General features: G+C 48.6%; 7 protein-coding genes across 7 annotated transcripts; 3 read left to right on the forward strand and 4 right to left on the reverse strand.

Moving 5' to 3' along the window:
* Nucleotides 1–208: 208 nt before the first annotated feature.
* On the reverse strand, nucleotides 209–1530 carry N7516_008424 (S-adenosylmethionine synthetase; the record flags this gene model as incomplete). Its single annotated transcript, XM_057221143.1, has 3 exons — nucleotides 209–1209; nucleotides 1265–1350; nucleotides 1454–1530. The coding sequence occupies 3 exons, from the start codon at nucleotides 1528–1530 to the stop codon at nucleotides 209–211; spliced, it is 1164 nt and encodes a 387-aa protein (XP_057071415.1).
* Nucleotides 1531–1922: 392 nt separating this feature from the next.
* N7516_008425 (putative signal sequence-binding GTPase GPN3) lies at nucleotides 1923–2792 on the forward strand (the record flags this gene model as incomplete). Its single annotated transcript, XM_057221144.1, has 1 exon — nucleotides 1923–2792. One exon carries the CDS (start codon nucleotides 1923–1925, stop codon nucleotides 2790–2792), a length of 870 nt encoding a protein of 289 aa, XP_057071416.1.
* A 624-nt stretch (nucleotides 2793–3416) lies between these two features.
* Nucleotides 3417–3960, reverse strand: N7516_008426 (Apq12 family protein; the record flags this gene model as incomplete). Its single annotated transcript, XM_057221145.1, has 2 exons — nucleotides 3417–3856; nucleotides 3945–3960. 2 exons carry the CDS (start codon nucleotides 3958–3960, stop codon nucleotides 3417–3419), a joined length of 456 nt encoding a protein of 151 aa, XP_057071417.1.
* Nucleotides 3961–4882: 922 nt separating this feature from the next.
* N7516_008427 (uncharacterized protein) lies at nucleotides 4883–7945 on the reverse strand (the record flags this gene model as incomplete). Its single annotated transcript, XM_057221146.1, has 4 exons — nucleotides 4883–4970; nucleotides 5034–6481; nucleotides 6534–7532; nucleotides 7652–7945. 4 exons carry the CDS (start codon nucleotides 7943–7945, stop codon nucleotides 4883–4885), a joined length of 2829 nt encoding a protein of 942 aa, XP_057071418.1.
* A 561-nt stretch (nucleotides 7946–8506) lies between these two features.
* Nucleotides 8507–9206, forward strand: N7516_008428 (uncharacterized protein; the record flags this gene model as incomplete). The annotated part of the gene is made up of 2 exons (XM_057221147.1): nucleotides 8507–8514; nucleotides 8924–9206. 2 exons carry the CDS (start codon nucleotides 8507–8509, stop codon nucleotides 9204–9206), a joined length of 291 nt encoding a protein of 96 aa, XP_057071419.1.
* Nucleotides 9207–10994: 1788 nt separating this feature from the next.
* Nucleotides 10995–12065, reverse strand: N7516_008429 (uncharacterized protein; the record flags this gene model as incomplete). The annotated part of the gene is made up of 4 exons (XM_057221148.1): nucleotides 10995–11185; nucleotides 11455–11529; nucleotides 11643–11939; nucleotides 12029–12065. The coding sequence occupies 4 exons, from the start codon at nucleotides 12063–12065 to the stop codon at nucleotides 10995–10997; spliced, it is 600 nt and encodes a 199-aa protein (XP_057071420.1).
* A 758-nt stretch (nucleotides 12066–12823) lies between these two features.
* On the forward strand, nucleotides 12824–13917 carry N7516_008430 (uncharacterized protein; the record flags this gene model as incomplete). The annotated part of the gene is made up of 2 exons (XM_057221149.1): nucleotides 12824–12877; nucleotides 12976–13917. The coding sequence occupies 2 exons, from the start codon at nucleotides 12824–12826 to the stop codon at nucleotides 13915–13917; spliced, it is 996 nt and encodes a 331-aa protein (XP_057071421.1).
* Between the last annotated feature and the right edge of the window lie 368 nt (nucleotides 13918–14285).

Below are 14285 nucleotides of genomic sequence, written 5' to 3' on the forward strand. Positions count from 1 at the left end.
AATTTTGTCTTCGCCGAAAAGGCCCGTCATTTGCGCGACCATGCAGATAATGAAACAAGAGAAGTTGGTCCCCGAGTGGAAACTAACTTCTGGATTTTATGAGGGTTTTTTATAGTCTATGCTCATCGTGCTTTGAGTTGTTGAAAACAAAGCAAATCATCACAGTCGTCAAAAATCGTCCGGAGTCACCGGATTAAGCAGAGCCCGCTTAAAACTTGAGGGCACGGGGTGACTCCCAGGAGAACTCCTGGTTGGTGAAGTGACCGTTCTTGGCGGTCTGGTAGTAGATGGGCTTGGCCAGGTCAAGGTCCTTCACGATGACACCAGGACGGAGATCGAAGTTGTCGCGGATGATCTGGACCAGCTCGTCGGAGGTCTTGGAGGATGTACCGTAGCTCTCAACGAAGATGGAGAGGGGCTCAGCGACACCAATAGCGTAGGAGAGCTGGACAAGGGCACGGCGGGCAAGCTTGGCGTTGACCAGAGACTTGGCGATCCAGCGCGCAACGTAGGCGGCGGAACGATCGACCTTGGAGTAATCCTTTCCGGAGAAAGCACCACCACCGTGGGCACCCCAGCCACCGTAGGTGTCGACGATGATCTTACGGCCAGTGAGACCGGCATCACCCTGAGGACCACCGATGACGAAGCGGCCAGAGGGCTGGATGTGGTAGACAGTGCGGTCATCGAGGAGCTCGGCGGGAATGACCTTGCGGACAATCTTCTCCTTAATGACAGAACGGAGCTCCTCAGTGGAGACATCATCGCTGTGCTGGGCAGAGACAACGACGGTGTCGACGCGCAGAGGCTTGACGGCACCGTTATCATGGGCGTACTCAATGGTGACCTGGGTCTTGGTATCGGGGAGCAACCATGGGACGGAGCCATCATTACGGGCGGCCTTCATGGCAGCGTTAAGCTTGTGAGAGAGGATGACAGTCAAGGGCAGAAGCTCAGGGGTCTCGTCGGTAGCATAGCCGAACATGATACCCTGGTCACCGGCGCCGAGCTTCTCAAGAGCCTCCTCGTAGTGAAGACCCTGAGCGATATCGGGGGACTGCTGCTCAATGGCAACCAAGACGTTGCAGGTCTTGTAGTCGAAGCCCTTCTCGGAGGCATCGTAACCGATGTCCTTGATAGCGCCACGGATGATCTTCTGGTAGTCCAGGTGGGCCTTGGTGGTAATCTCACCGAAGACCATAATCATACCTAGTGTGACATGTCAGACTGAGATCTGGCCTAAAGTAATCACTGATCAACGTACCGGTCTTGGTGGCAGTCTCGCAAGCGACCTTGGAGAGGGGGTCCTCAGAAAGGCAGGCATCGAGGATGGCATCGGAAACCTGGTCACTATGGGGTGGATTAATACATTTGTGACAATTGGAATTGGTGTAAATCCCATCTAATAACACTCCGAGAGTGGAAATGAGAGATTTTAGGGGATCTAACTCACGCAATCTTATCGGGGTGACCCTCACCGACAGACTCGGAAGTGAAGAGGAAAGTGCCGCTGTTTGAAACAGAACCCATTATGACGGTGTGTGAAGAAACGGAAATTGACAAAAAAATGGGGGAAAGAAGAATGGAGAGAGGAGAGGAAAGGAAAAGGGAAGAAGATCTCTTAGGGAGGGGGGAAATTGGTGGGGTTTTGCTTTTTTTTCCGAGTTACACAAACGGTACCAAAGAAAAGATAGTGTGAGTGGGGGACTGGCCAGGTACTACCGAAGTACTCTCAAGTACTCTCGTTGTACTTCGTACGCGGTACTTCTGGTCCCTTGTCAGCTCCCGTGATCGCGCCATCTTGGGGCGGTGACTTTGGGCAGTTTATCTGGGCAATGCAATTTTCTTGTGATAAGATAGAACATCGAACTTCTTTTTTTGTACTTCTATATACTTTCTATCTTTCTATCCGAAATACAACCATGTCCAAATTTGGTGTCCTGGTAATGGGACCTGCAGGTGCAGGAAAGACCACATTCAGCAATGCGATAATCCAACATCTCCAAACAACTCGCCGTAGCTGTTTCTATGTGAACCTCGACCCCGCCGCCGAAACATTCGCCTACGAACCAGATCTCGATATTCGTGACCTGATCACTTTGGAAGATGTGATGGAAGAGATGGGTCTAGGACCAAATGGAGGTCTCATCTATTGCTTCGAGTTCCTGCTCCAGAATCTGGAATTCCTATCAGAGGCATTGGAGCCATTGAGTGAAGAGTATTTGATCATCTTCGACATGCCCGGCCAAATCGAACTCTACACGCACATTCCTCTTCTACCAACTTTAACAACATTCCTCTCCCGACAGGGCCCGTTGAATATCAACATGTGTGCCGCCTACCTACTTGAAAGTACATTTGTCATCGACAAAGCCAAATTCTTTGCTGGTACACTCAGTGCCATGTCTGCCATGTTGATGATGGAGATGCCGCACGTCAACATTCTCAGCAAGATGGACCAAGTCCGTGATATGGTGACACGCCGGGAATTAAAACGCTTTACCAATGTGGATGTGCAATTGCTGCAAGAGAAGGAAGAGGACGATCTCACCGCAAGTGCCAACCCAATGGCTGCGGAATCCTTGATGAGCGGTGGATCTTTCAACCAGCTCAACCGGGCTGTTGGACAGTTGATCGACGATTTCAGTATGGTTTCATTCTTGCAATTGGATGTCTCGGATGAGGACAGCGTCGCCGCGATTGTGAGCCATATTGACGATGCTATCCAATACCATGAGGCCCAGGAACCGAGAGAACCCAAGGATGCAGTTGAGGTGAACTATGAGGATTGAGGGATATCACATGTGATTACTGCAGCGCTGTGACTTGAAGTCAAATTTTCTGCATATTCTTCAAGACCCCCCACGACCGACCACTTCACCCAATGCGATCTCATGCAGCAGCCTCAATTTCCCGCAACGGAGCAGTCTGAGACAAAGTGCCATTTTTATCTCACATTGCTATCATGCGGCCGGTATCACAACATTGGAAATGTTCCAATATGCTTATCGACCTACACAGCATTGATGCTCCCTCGGCATCTGAAACCAACCATACTTACGACACGACCATGGCTGAGGCTACCAGAGTCAGAGTTGAGAGCTTTGCACACTGCAAATGGATATTCGGTCATATCCCCAGATAACAGAAATCATAATGAAACTGTAATGAAACCCAAACAATTCATGAATATTATGATGTCTAGAACTCCAAAACAAGTCGTTAATCGCTAGGCCAATTCTGTAGGATGAGGTAAAGAAACAGGCAGACCCATTGCGCATTTTCATCATATAGCCCCAAACAGACATGCCAGCCTGGGAAAAAAAAGACAGTAACAACCTGAGGGTTTTGAATATCAGACAAAAATCCTCAAATCCCATTACACAAACCCATCCAATAAACCAAATCAAACCACCCTACTTAAGGTTCCCCGCATAAGCCGCCGCAGCGATCTTACTCTTTTCCTGAAAATCGCCTACAAACCCATATATCACACCCCAAAGCCACCCGAAATCCCTGCCCGCATTCTCGACACCGACGCTGTAGACATACCAGCCGATCCCAATAATCGTGCCCCAGAAGACAAGCTTGAAAGCGAGTGTGATCCAGAACATGACCACGCGGTAGGCATATCCAACAATCTTAATGGAGACGAAAAGTATGATGATGAGGATGAATACTGAGAACAGGTCTGGGATGGAGGAGGAGTAGGAGGCGAGGAAACTCGACAAGGGCTCGATTAGGTATGGTTGGAGCACCATTGTGCGTAGGTGCGAGAGTTTTGTTGTGAGGTGGTCCTGTGTTGTTGTTTGGAGATAGGTGAGTGCGGGATTTTGGAGGACTGTTTGGAGGTTCTCTGTGTCGGTGGTATGATTGGTTAGCTTGTGGGACTTTGCGTTGCGGTTTGTATACCTCTATGGCTGGAGAGTAGGTGGGGTAGATACCTGGTAGGAAGTCCATGGTCACTGTGTCTTTCAGTATATTTGTTAAAGTGGTCGACAAGAGAGAGAGACAGGGGCAGAGAAAGAGAGAGAGAGAGAGAGAGAGAGATGTCCCTCGCTTGTGAGATCGGTGGTTTTCTTTGGGCTCGCCGGCGGTTTGTTTGAGAAAATGAAGTCTTTGTGACCTTTGAAAATGACTATCTTCGAGGGATCTGCCGGTGCGAGGCAGGGAAAAAAAATACCCTGGTCTTTAATAGTCAGAGTGGGTTCTTTGACTCGAGAGCGCTTTGTTTGGTCTCGTGCCGGAGCTCGTTGTTTGTAGTTGAGCAATGCGACCAGGTCGAAGAGGGAGTCGCTAGACGTGTTAGGCGTCAGCTGAAGCGGAGACTAGGAGAGCTTGCTTCTGGGGATATATATTCCGATGCGATCAATGATAGGCAGGTCAAAAAGCGAATGTGACATGAAAGCTTGGGTTTCCAAGTTGCGGCGTGGCACCCGGATGATAAGAGGATGCAAACTAAACAAACATTACATGTGAAGAGATCCTCTAGTTAACTAACTAACTACTTGGATTCATGCCTCACTTATACCAGCTGCTCTAGATACTTTTCATGAACATCAGATTGATAATAAATGATACTATACAGTAGATTAGATATTTACCCAAATAAGGACGGTTTTTATATACAAGCGCGACCAAAAACAGCCCGCCACCAGTCCCGTGAATCTAAAAGACAAAACGCCCCAAGCCCAAGTCAGGGAGGAGGCCAGCGCGATCCCACAGGCATGACTTCATAAAAGAATCCAAAACAAAGTCCCGGTACTCCGGGCTAACTCCAAGATATTGTACTCTACCATCGCGAGCGATGGGAGCGCAGATGCAAATGCAGATATGGTATAGTAAGATATTAGAAAAGGACAAAGTGCGAGATTCGTCGAATTTATAGGGCGTTGATAAGCCCTCTGAGGGCCTCACGCTCAGCTTGGATCTCAGTCTGAAGTTGGCGGGTCTGGCGGAGAGCATCGTCTCTGTGGGATGAGTTAGTAAATGGGATGAAGATAAGGAATATCAACGAAACATGAATTGCATACCTGTCAGTTTGAAGCTGAGCCACATCGAGCTGTGTGCGGTTCATCCGTCCAACCACTTGCTCCATCTCCATATCCGCATTACGGAGGAGCTTCTCGAGATCTTTGACTCGTCGCTCGAGGATTTCGGACTTGACAACCTCGGTCAAGGGTACACCCTCACCGCTTGTGGTCTGATCAAGACGCGGTGAGCGGGAATCGAATGGTGCGTTCGGCGGCCGCGGCGAGAGACCGACTAGATTGCGACCGCCATTCACCATACGCGTAAGCTGGGCATGCTGGCTTTCCTTCAGCAAACGAATCTCGTCCTCGTGCTTGGCCATCTCTTCTTCCGAATGGTTTTGCGCAACCAAAAGATCTTCCTCTAGCTCCCTCATGTGGTTCTGCAGGATATTAATCCGTTCAACTGAGATCTGTTGATCTTTGTCTCCCTTATCAATGGCTGTTGCTAGACGGGCATGCACAGAGGAGTTGGTCTGAAGCTGGTAATGAACTTTGCTACCCAGTGCCTCAGCACGTACAAGGGAGGAAGCAAGCTCTTCTGAGTCCGCAACTTCCGTCTCAGCCTCAGCTTGATCCGCCTGCAGTTGCTGGAATGCAGATTGCAGGGAAGAGGATGTGGTCACGACCTCAGCAAAGCCTTCTTGGCCGGTCATCAACTCTGCACCAGCGGCAGTGTCCTCGAGAAGAAGCGCGCGTAGAGAGCTGGTCTCCTGCTCCGCACGGTCCAAATCCATCTTGAGACCAGCGAGGTTCTTCTCGCACTGCCACTTGCCATCCAGGGCATCCTCAGCGCGCATGCGGAGATGGTTTACTTCGTCACGCAGGTTCCGCACATCTCTCTCATAGCCCAGTTTCCGTGGCTGACCCGATTGCTGGGCCTGAGCAAGCTCCATTTCGAGCATACGAGTGCGCCTCTCGTACTCGCGGGCCTGATATGCTTGGCGGTCGAGGAGACTCCGCAATGTCCGGTGGAGGGCATCACGTTGAACCTCAATATCGTGGACCTTATCAACCAATGATTCACGCGTTTCTGGTGATTTACCACCGTTGTTATTATTGACCGAGTTCGACCGAGAAAGTGAACCCGAGCGAGCTAAGCCGGTGGGCTTGCGTGCAATGGAGCTCGATCGTGATACCCCAAATGCCGAGTTTCTGGGTGAGCTACCTTCCTCGGCGATGGAAGCGAATCGACCACCCTGTAGCTGAGCCAAAGAGGCATTTTCGATTTTCAAAGCTTCAATTTCCTCGACGAGCCTGTTGTCATCTCGAAGTTGATCACGATCATTCCGCAGTTGTTCCAACTCTACTCGCATGGCGGTAAGTAGGTCCTCGAAGTTATCCTTGGATTGCCGCTCTTCGAGCAGCTTCCGCTTGGTATTTTCCAGGGCAGTCTCGAGTTCCTTAGTTTTCGACGACAGATCGGACAAGTCCGTTCTCTCGCGTCGAAGCTAGATAAATGTTAGCAGTAATCGTATGTTGCGCATAGTTTGCCAGCCGTACCTGTTGAACTTGAGATTCCAGAATTTGAACATGCGACTCTGATGCCAACCGTTGAGACCGCTCGTCCTGTAACTTCTGCGATAATTCGACCTTGAGCTGTGCCCGTTCTTGCTCTGCAGCACGGCGAATCTTTTCGATATCTTCGCTCTTCCCAGCATCTGAGGCATAGCGAACAGAGCTAGTGCCCGAATCCGAGAAATAGTCACTTGTCCGTCGATTGACGTCCGGACCTTCTAATTGTAGCCGTTCGACTAGATCCTCCAAATCCATTTCTCGGCGGATAGATCCCGCCAATTCAGAGCTTATCTCTCGTAATTCATTCTCTATGTCTGCCATCTTCGACATAAATATATTTTCCTTTAAACTCGAAGCCCCCATTGAAGGGGTCCGCGGGGGAAGACCATATCCATTTGTCTTGGAATCGTATGGAGACCCAGGTTTGAAAGGGACGTTTGCTAATGGTGGCATGGGGGAAGGCATTGCTGATCGACCGGAGTCGGAGATCTCGGTGCTTGATGATTCGCCTCCAGGGGATGTAGCTGTATTATTATTCGCCGCCTTCCAGCCGAAGAAGGAGCTGATCTTGCTACCAGGGGGTTTGGGGTGTCTTGGATCTCCCGCACCCATTGACATTGATATAGAACGCGGATCCACGTCTATGTGTAGTGGAGGTGGTCTGTTCATAGGTGCATGTACTGCCATGCTCGTTGCCCGTCGTGAGGATCGTTTCGTTGGAGGAGGGGATTTGAGGACCGGGATGAATGGTTCGCTATCTAGACGACTGTGCAGGGGCGTTCCATTCATGAACTGGTACTGATGTTCGTATTCTTCGTCAAAGTAGGAGGGACCCTCGTCTTCGTCGTCGTCGTCGTCCTCAAGCACAGATCTCAAGTATGAGGCGGAGCCGTGGCGGGAAGCGGCGGTATCGATGTGTAGGGGTTTGGTAGGGTTCCGTCCTCGGGAATATCTGGGGAGTTGGGACAGGGGCACGCGATTAGCCTTCCAGACTGTGGAGAAGCGGAATATCATGTATAGGCCATATCATGCTTGGTCGGTACAAAGTAGGTAGCCGGGGAGAGAAAAGGAGGGTCTGCAGAAAGATCCGGGAGAGGAAAAACCGGGGTCATGCTAGTCGCGTACCTATTTGGGTTCTTTTGTACCGATATATATGAGTCTCCATCCACTGATAAAGGGGATAGTGGTCTGGCCACGGGTGCGGTGAGAACTGAGGTGGGTTTATCTCCCTCAAAGGAAATGGGAGAGGAGGGGTGGTCAGGGCCCGAAGTCACTGGATCACCATTGTGCGGGAGAGGTTTCCTTCGCACTTGAGGAGTAGTATCTGGGGCGGGAATAAAACTAGAGTAGCTCTCTGAATGGGCGGGAGAGCCGCCAAACCCAACAGGAGACGCCATGAAACACCCTGGTCCGTATCAAAAAATAGCCATAGATCGACGGTCGTTCATGCCGATTAGCACGGGAAAGGGTATGGCACGCGCCAGTGAGACGACCAAAAGGGTAAGGATTAATATCAGGAGAATATCAAACGAGAAGGGAAATGGGAGAAAAGGAGAAAGTCTTGGTACAGGACAAGCCGGGGCGATTGGCGCAAACCGCCCGTGGGTTCCCCATTTCATTAGCGCTGGCTTCGGGACGAGTAAGCGTGGGTGGAGCGCAGGGGGGATGCTGGCGTGGGTCTGGACTTGCATGGATTCAATTGGTACGATACATCGTACAATGGTGCTCTGGCCGGTAGGATCGACATCACTTGAACCTAGTACTTTTGAAGTGTGGTGATAGGATTGACGTCCTCATTGATAGTCCGGACTCCGTAAGATGTTCTATACTGTGTCAATACACGGAATTACCCTGTATATTGTACGGAGTATATGGAGTATATGGTGACGTGGTTCAAAATATGAAAATAGAACATTCAATAGTGTCAAGTGGCACAAAGAACCCCTTGAGTCGTGGAGATGAAGAGGTTGGCCCGGGCTAATGCTTGGCAATTCAGGGGTAGCCGCCTTGTCGTATCGTACCGAATATATGTACCTTTTTGTACTTTTCGGTAACTTAACTTATATATCAATACTGAAAAGTACTTTCAAGTACTTGATGTCTACTTTTGTATTTGACCTTGACGGAGTCAACATAAACTATTATACAACATATAACTATTTTATACAGTTTTTGTATAACTTCAACTACTCCATATGGAGATTCGAATTTAGTACGGAGTATACATGTACATATTTAATTGTCTGCAGTAGATTAAGGGGTCCTCGAAAAAAAGGGAAAAAGAAAAATATATTATTTCCTACTGTGGACATGTCGCCCCTTTTCCCCTTTAGGAACTCTGTCTCTAGTCCAAGCTTCTCAATTTTGTGAAAAAGCCAAAGTTATTCCCTGGCAGAAGAACGTGCTGAATCCAATACTACATACCCGCTAACCACTGAGCCGTGTCCAATTAAAGTGAGACGTCGATCGACACAGCGTCTCGCCAGACACTCGGACCAGCGCGTGGACCGGCATGTGTTGCTTCAACAGGCTAAGCGCCTAGGTGTTAAAGAACCCGTTCCTGCATCGTGTTACATTTGGAAGTTGACCAATATGATTGTGGTTTATGCTCCGTACTCCGTACAGTCCACTGATGTGACCTACAACATCCAGAGTTGAATCCCAAGTTGCCGCTGAAGACCCCACCTAAAAAGACATTACTTGCTGCATTTCATATGGATTATTGTCGCGCTTGGAACTGATTGGACAATCATGTGCTCCTTGCTCCAGCTCAGAACTCAAGGATTCAACTCTAAGTTGTACGTCCATGTCCATGTATACTTTTCAATCTCCTGTGGCATGAAGAAAAGGCTCAGCACTAATTAACTAATCATCACACTACTCCTAGTTAAGGCTAATTTATAAAATTATTGTGTCATCAACCCCTTATCGATCTACAAATAGAAGGGTTTTACGGAGGTCTGAGTACTCCGTACACGGGGCATTTATGCGTCTTCTGGGACTCGCGGCGTGTTATCCCTTTGGAGACAATTGTTTCACTGGTCGTACGGAGTACAATAATATAGTTATATAGTAAATTAGCTTGGATGTTACCCGGCAACGGTGATACAAAAATAGCCATACGAGGTGGCTTGATCTATTGTGTGAAATTATTGTTCTAAAATGCGTAGGGCTGGTCCATCAGGGTCCACCCTAGCTGTCGCTGACAGAGTTGATAACTGTCAGTGTTATGTACGGAGTAGTACAGAGTATTATATCGCTTTTGTTGTTTAATCTTTAGGGATGAATTGGGAATATTTTGGGTTACTGTGTCCAAAGCACATGCACTTAACTCTTAATTTAACCTGTACTCCGTATGGAGGAGTTCAATATACAACAATGTTGTAGCTGTCTCAGTCCACCTGCATGTCAATAAAGAAAAGGTGGCTTATGCATCCCCGTTTGCTCCACTCCTTCTGTGTAGTCTAGACGATGTCTCACACTTGATCTTGTCTCACATTCAAAGACTTGATAACATAACTTGCGCCCGTTCAGCGATCAATGATCTTCTGGCTTTGTTTAAATCCCAGCCACCGCCGTTCTATCATTAGAAGCAGTTGAAATGCATCGAGCGGCTAGATGTCTCGATGCTGCATCTACGCTGTTTCAGGGGCCCTTGCTGTTTATACTTTGTTGCAATAAAACAGTTATGCTGGCATACACACCCTAGGCATCATGCTCAAATCCCGACTTTTGTAAGGTATGGCGGTGAGCATAGGAGCAGGGATTCGGTATACTTTTCCTTTGATCCCTAATCCAAACGCACCTCAAATCTACAGATTTACTCCGTGCCATCTTTCAAGCCTCAAACCTCGTCTAGGGGAGGCAAATCATTCGAAAAGGGTTATACTACATGTGAACCTACGACAAACAAAGACCATACGATTGTCTTCTTAGCTACCTCAACCCTTTCCTATGGGATGCCTAAATAGTCTCGTCCGTCCGTTCTAATATGATTCTGGGAGATTCAGATGAGGAGAACTCAAACTTCCAATGATTGTGGTCAAAAATAATAAACCAGCCTTTGTTGTTCCTTCCCAACCTGCCTATAATTGTAGCCTAATGAGCCAGTTGAAATCATCCGGACGGTGCGACGTCCCCACCAGCGAGTATAATCCCCCCTCTCTCTCGTCGTCCCCCTTCACATATTCACATCCTAGACCTAGATCGGCTCCACTGTAACCAATGTGCCTCTTTCGACTCAGCGATGTAAGCGCATGATGCGGATAACCCTAAGAATTTCAGCATTAGACTAAATAAACCATACGGGTTGTTGAATCAGAATTCTCATTCATATATTTCAATATTTCAAGGCTTCAAACCGAAAGAGTATAGAAAGAACCAAGGAAAATTGGTGTGCAGACAAGAAAAGAGTCCCCTTCATATTAGAATAAAACCCCGATGTTATTAGTTACTATTCCAATTGGGGTTATACCCTCGCGCAGTCCCAAAGACATTGCGTATTTCATAATGTCCATTTGTGCTTTCATAGAAGGTAAATCCGGCCATACACCCAAGGATAACATGGAAGAAACCGGTGATAACACCATATACAGCCCCAGCGGCAGCAGCAACATTGTAAGGGCAGATATCGTAGCCTACAAGTCCGCATTTCAAGCATTAGTCAGATCATACCTCAACAAATGCAGCAGGAATAGCGAAGAGAGTGGCCCCTAATTCCATGACAAAGGAGAGACAACAACTAACCTCCGTTATGTGCCATACGAGCAAAGACGTATCCCCCAAGGCATCGAAGCCCATAATACAAAGTTGTGTCTGAGGTTTACTACCATATAACCCCCCCGCCGCTGAGACACAAACCAAGATTAGCAATAAAGAGCTGCAAGCGAAGAAAAAATGGACTTACATTCATATAGCCCAATGCATTCTCCTGCAAGCGGAATAGCAGCGACAACAGCCGCAATAAGCAATGCGCTTGGTGCTATATACCGTTAGCCACGGTCACCAGATACCTCATAATCATAACCACCAACTCAAGTCGCATAACATAGAGCTCAAGCCGAACAATACTTCAGAGGACGGGCTTTCACTCACTTTCTCCAAGAACCAAATTGCTAACTTCCGCCGTGACCAGGACACAAATCCCAAAGCCACTTGCCACCAGAACTAACAATATCCACGCGGGAGTTGGCAAGCCCGCGAACCCTGCGAATTCAACGAACGCCAACACCCCTGATTTAGTGACTCCGGCGAGAGCGCCGATTTGCATCGCTCTCGCTGTCAGTGGGCTCCCATTGACATGCGCAGCAGTCGCCACTGCGGCTGGACCAGCGGCGGCATTTACTGCGACATCCAACGCAGCCAGGGCGAAGAACGTCCATACTAGAGTAACTAAGTATTGGGTTGAAGCATGATAAAATCGGAAGGAGGAATTCATCCCGATTTGCTTAGGGTTAATGGACAGGAAAATCGGGACTTACTGTTGATAGCAGGACGGTTGACATTGTTCATATCCATGGTGAGAATTGTTAGCAACAACCAGCTCGATTCGTGGACTGTAATAGAAGTGGTAGCAATTCACAAGGTCAGAATTTATGCCTGGCACTGAGAATGAGAGTGGATGTCTTATAAGACAATCGGATTTATTAGCCAGGACTTGATAGATAGACCAGCTCCCCGTTTCTCGCTGCCAAAAGCCTCGTGGGGTCATACGGATGACGCTGGGAGAGGCTGAAAAGGCTCAAGGCACTATTTTTCACTAAAACGGGGTCAATCACGAAGCAGTAAACGAAGGACTGCAGTGGTTTGGCTATATAGTTCCCGATTGACCAATCATGGAGCTCATTTACCGAGACTTCGTCCCTGGCCTTGCCTAACCAGCCCTAATTCGGCCTTAGCGGTTCCTGCAGTAAGCATCGTTGGGGCGCCACATGGGGTATCCTGAGGCGACCCAATACCAGTGCGATCAAGGTCATCTTGGCAGACTCAGCCGCCTTTTTGCTTTACACAACTCTGAAGAATTTTTGACTGGTAATCGCAGCGTGTCGTGGCGCAATGCTCCTGCTTAGCCGCCTCCGTGCCCGGGCATATGCCTTTTTTCCTTTTCTCCTTTCCTTTGCCTTTTTCGTCATGCGAACCGAGAGAGCCCCATCGAGGACTGTAAAAGCTATGGATACTTGAACCGAGACTAAGATATAGAGCGTCTCACCCCTCCACGCAGGCCACTGTAGCATATCGCCTGGAAAGTCGTTGCAACGATCATTGTGCCGGACAGGATGAACCCAACAGCCTGTATCATTGAGGCTAACCCCGACGTATCTGGGGTCGGAGTAAGTATCGTCTCATATGCCATAATTTTCATTCTATCTCAATTTAGCTCCCTACCTTGAAAAAAAAAAAAAACCCCCAGCTAAGCTATCACACATAGATCCGTATATCGATCTACACCCTCTGCCTAGGCGGGTCAATCACCAGATATCTACTCCGCGTATTTGCCCCAGGCGAAGACCAGGAAGAGTTCTCGCGTGGCGTCTCCTCCGCCCTCGGCTTGCAAGGCCTAGCCCTCCTCTGCACAGCAATCTACCAGACAGTTCGTGGCGACCTAACGCTTTTCCACGCGATATGCGTTGTGCACCTTCTCGCCATACTTGGCATGAAGATGGTAAGTAAAGGCCGGTATGCGGGACTCGGTCCATGGCGACTGTATTTCTTCTCCGCAATCCAGCTCCTGGCTTTGGCGGCTTTCCTAGCTTTGAACGTTTATGTCTGGGTGAAGGCGCCGAAATTTGGCAGCCAGCCTCAGTGCAACAAGGATACGGTGTATGTGGTCTTTGGCGTCAGCATCAAAGCTACTTCTCCTGTATTCCGGTATATCATTCTGGGGACGTTGGGTACAGTTGTGGCAGGTTGTGCTCTGACTTTCACGTGTATGTTACCGTGCCTGTGTGGGTACGTTGTGCACCGGAGGCGGCATCCCAACGCTGGAAACAGGATTGAGGGTCAGAAAAGGGGTTGGATGAATTGGTTTGTGGAGGTTAATCATCCTGTTTACCAAGATCGTCCTGAGCCACCCGAGAGGTTGCACGGCAAGGCGCTGCTCAACCTCACGCTGAACACAGTCGCGTACTGTTCGTTCTGCATATACTTGATTGTTTCGCTTGAACAGACTATCCATCGCAATAACCTCGACCCTGAAGAGAAAGGATGGACATTTGGACAGGTTATTGCGATTTTCTTGTTGTTGGGTGTCGCCAATGAACTGCTTAACGTCCTTCTTGCGAGTTGGGATAGAAAGCAGGCCGAAAGTTCTCAGCAGTTGGTGCAGTTTAGGCCGGGCACTGGGAACTCGGTGCATTCCTCATCTTCCTGATATCTTTATGTATAGCAAAATGAGAGTGTGTGGAACACCCTGCAGAGAGGCGCTCATAGTAATGCTGATGTCCGAAATAATCAGGAAGACACGTTTGATAATACGAGTATTCCTTGGAAACTGTCGCGAGCTCCGCCTGCAAGTCTCATTTTCCGAAGTCAAAGTGACGTTAGCCCCGGGTAGGTATGACTGCTCCGCTTAAATGGGAAGGTGCGCCATGATGCAGGAGCCAATTCGTTTCAAGGTTGCATGACATCGATTAATTTGTACAGGACAGGATATATATTCTATTTACAAACCCGAGAGGTGTAAGTCTAAGCATGAAAGATTTAAGCCAAGAAGCGTCCCGCTGGTGGCTCACTAGATGG

This window comes from Penicillium verrucosum (assembly GCF_028828655.1).
Source record: "Penicillium verrucosum strain IBT 35672 chromosome Unknown utg000003l_segment0_segment0, whole genome shotgun sequence".
Lineage (NCBI taxonomy): Eukaryota > Fungi > Ascomycota > Eurotiomycetes > Eurotiales > Aspergillaceae > Penicillium > Penicillium verrucosum.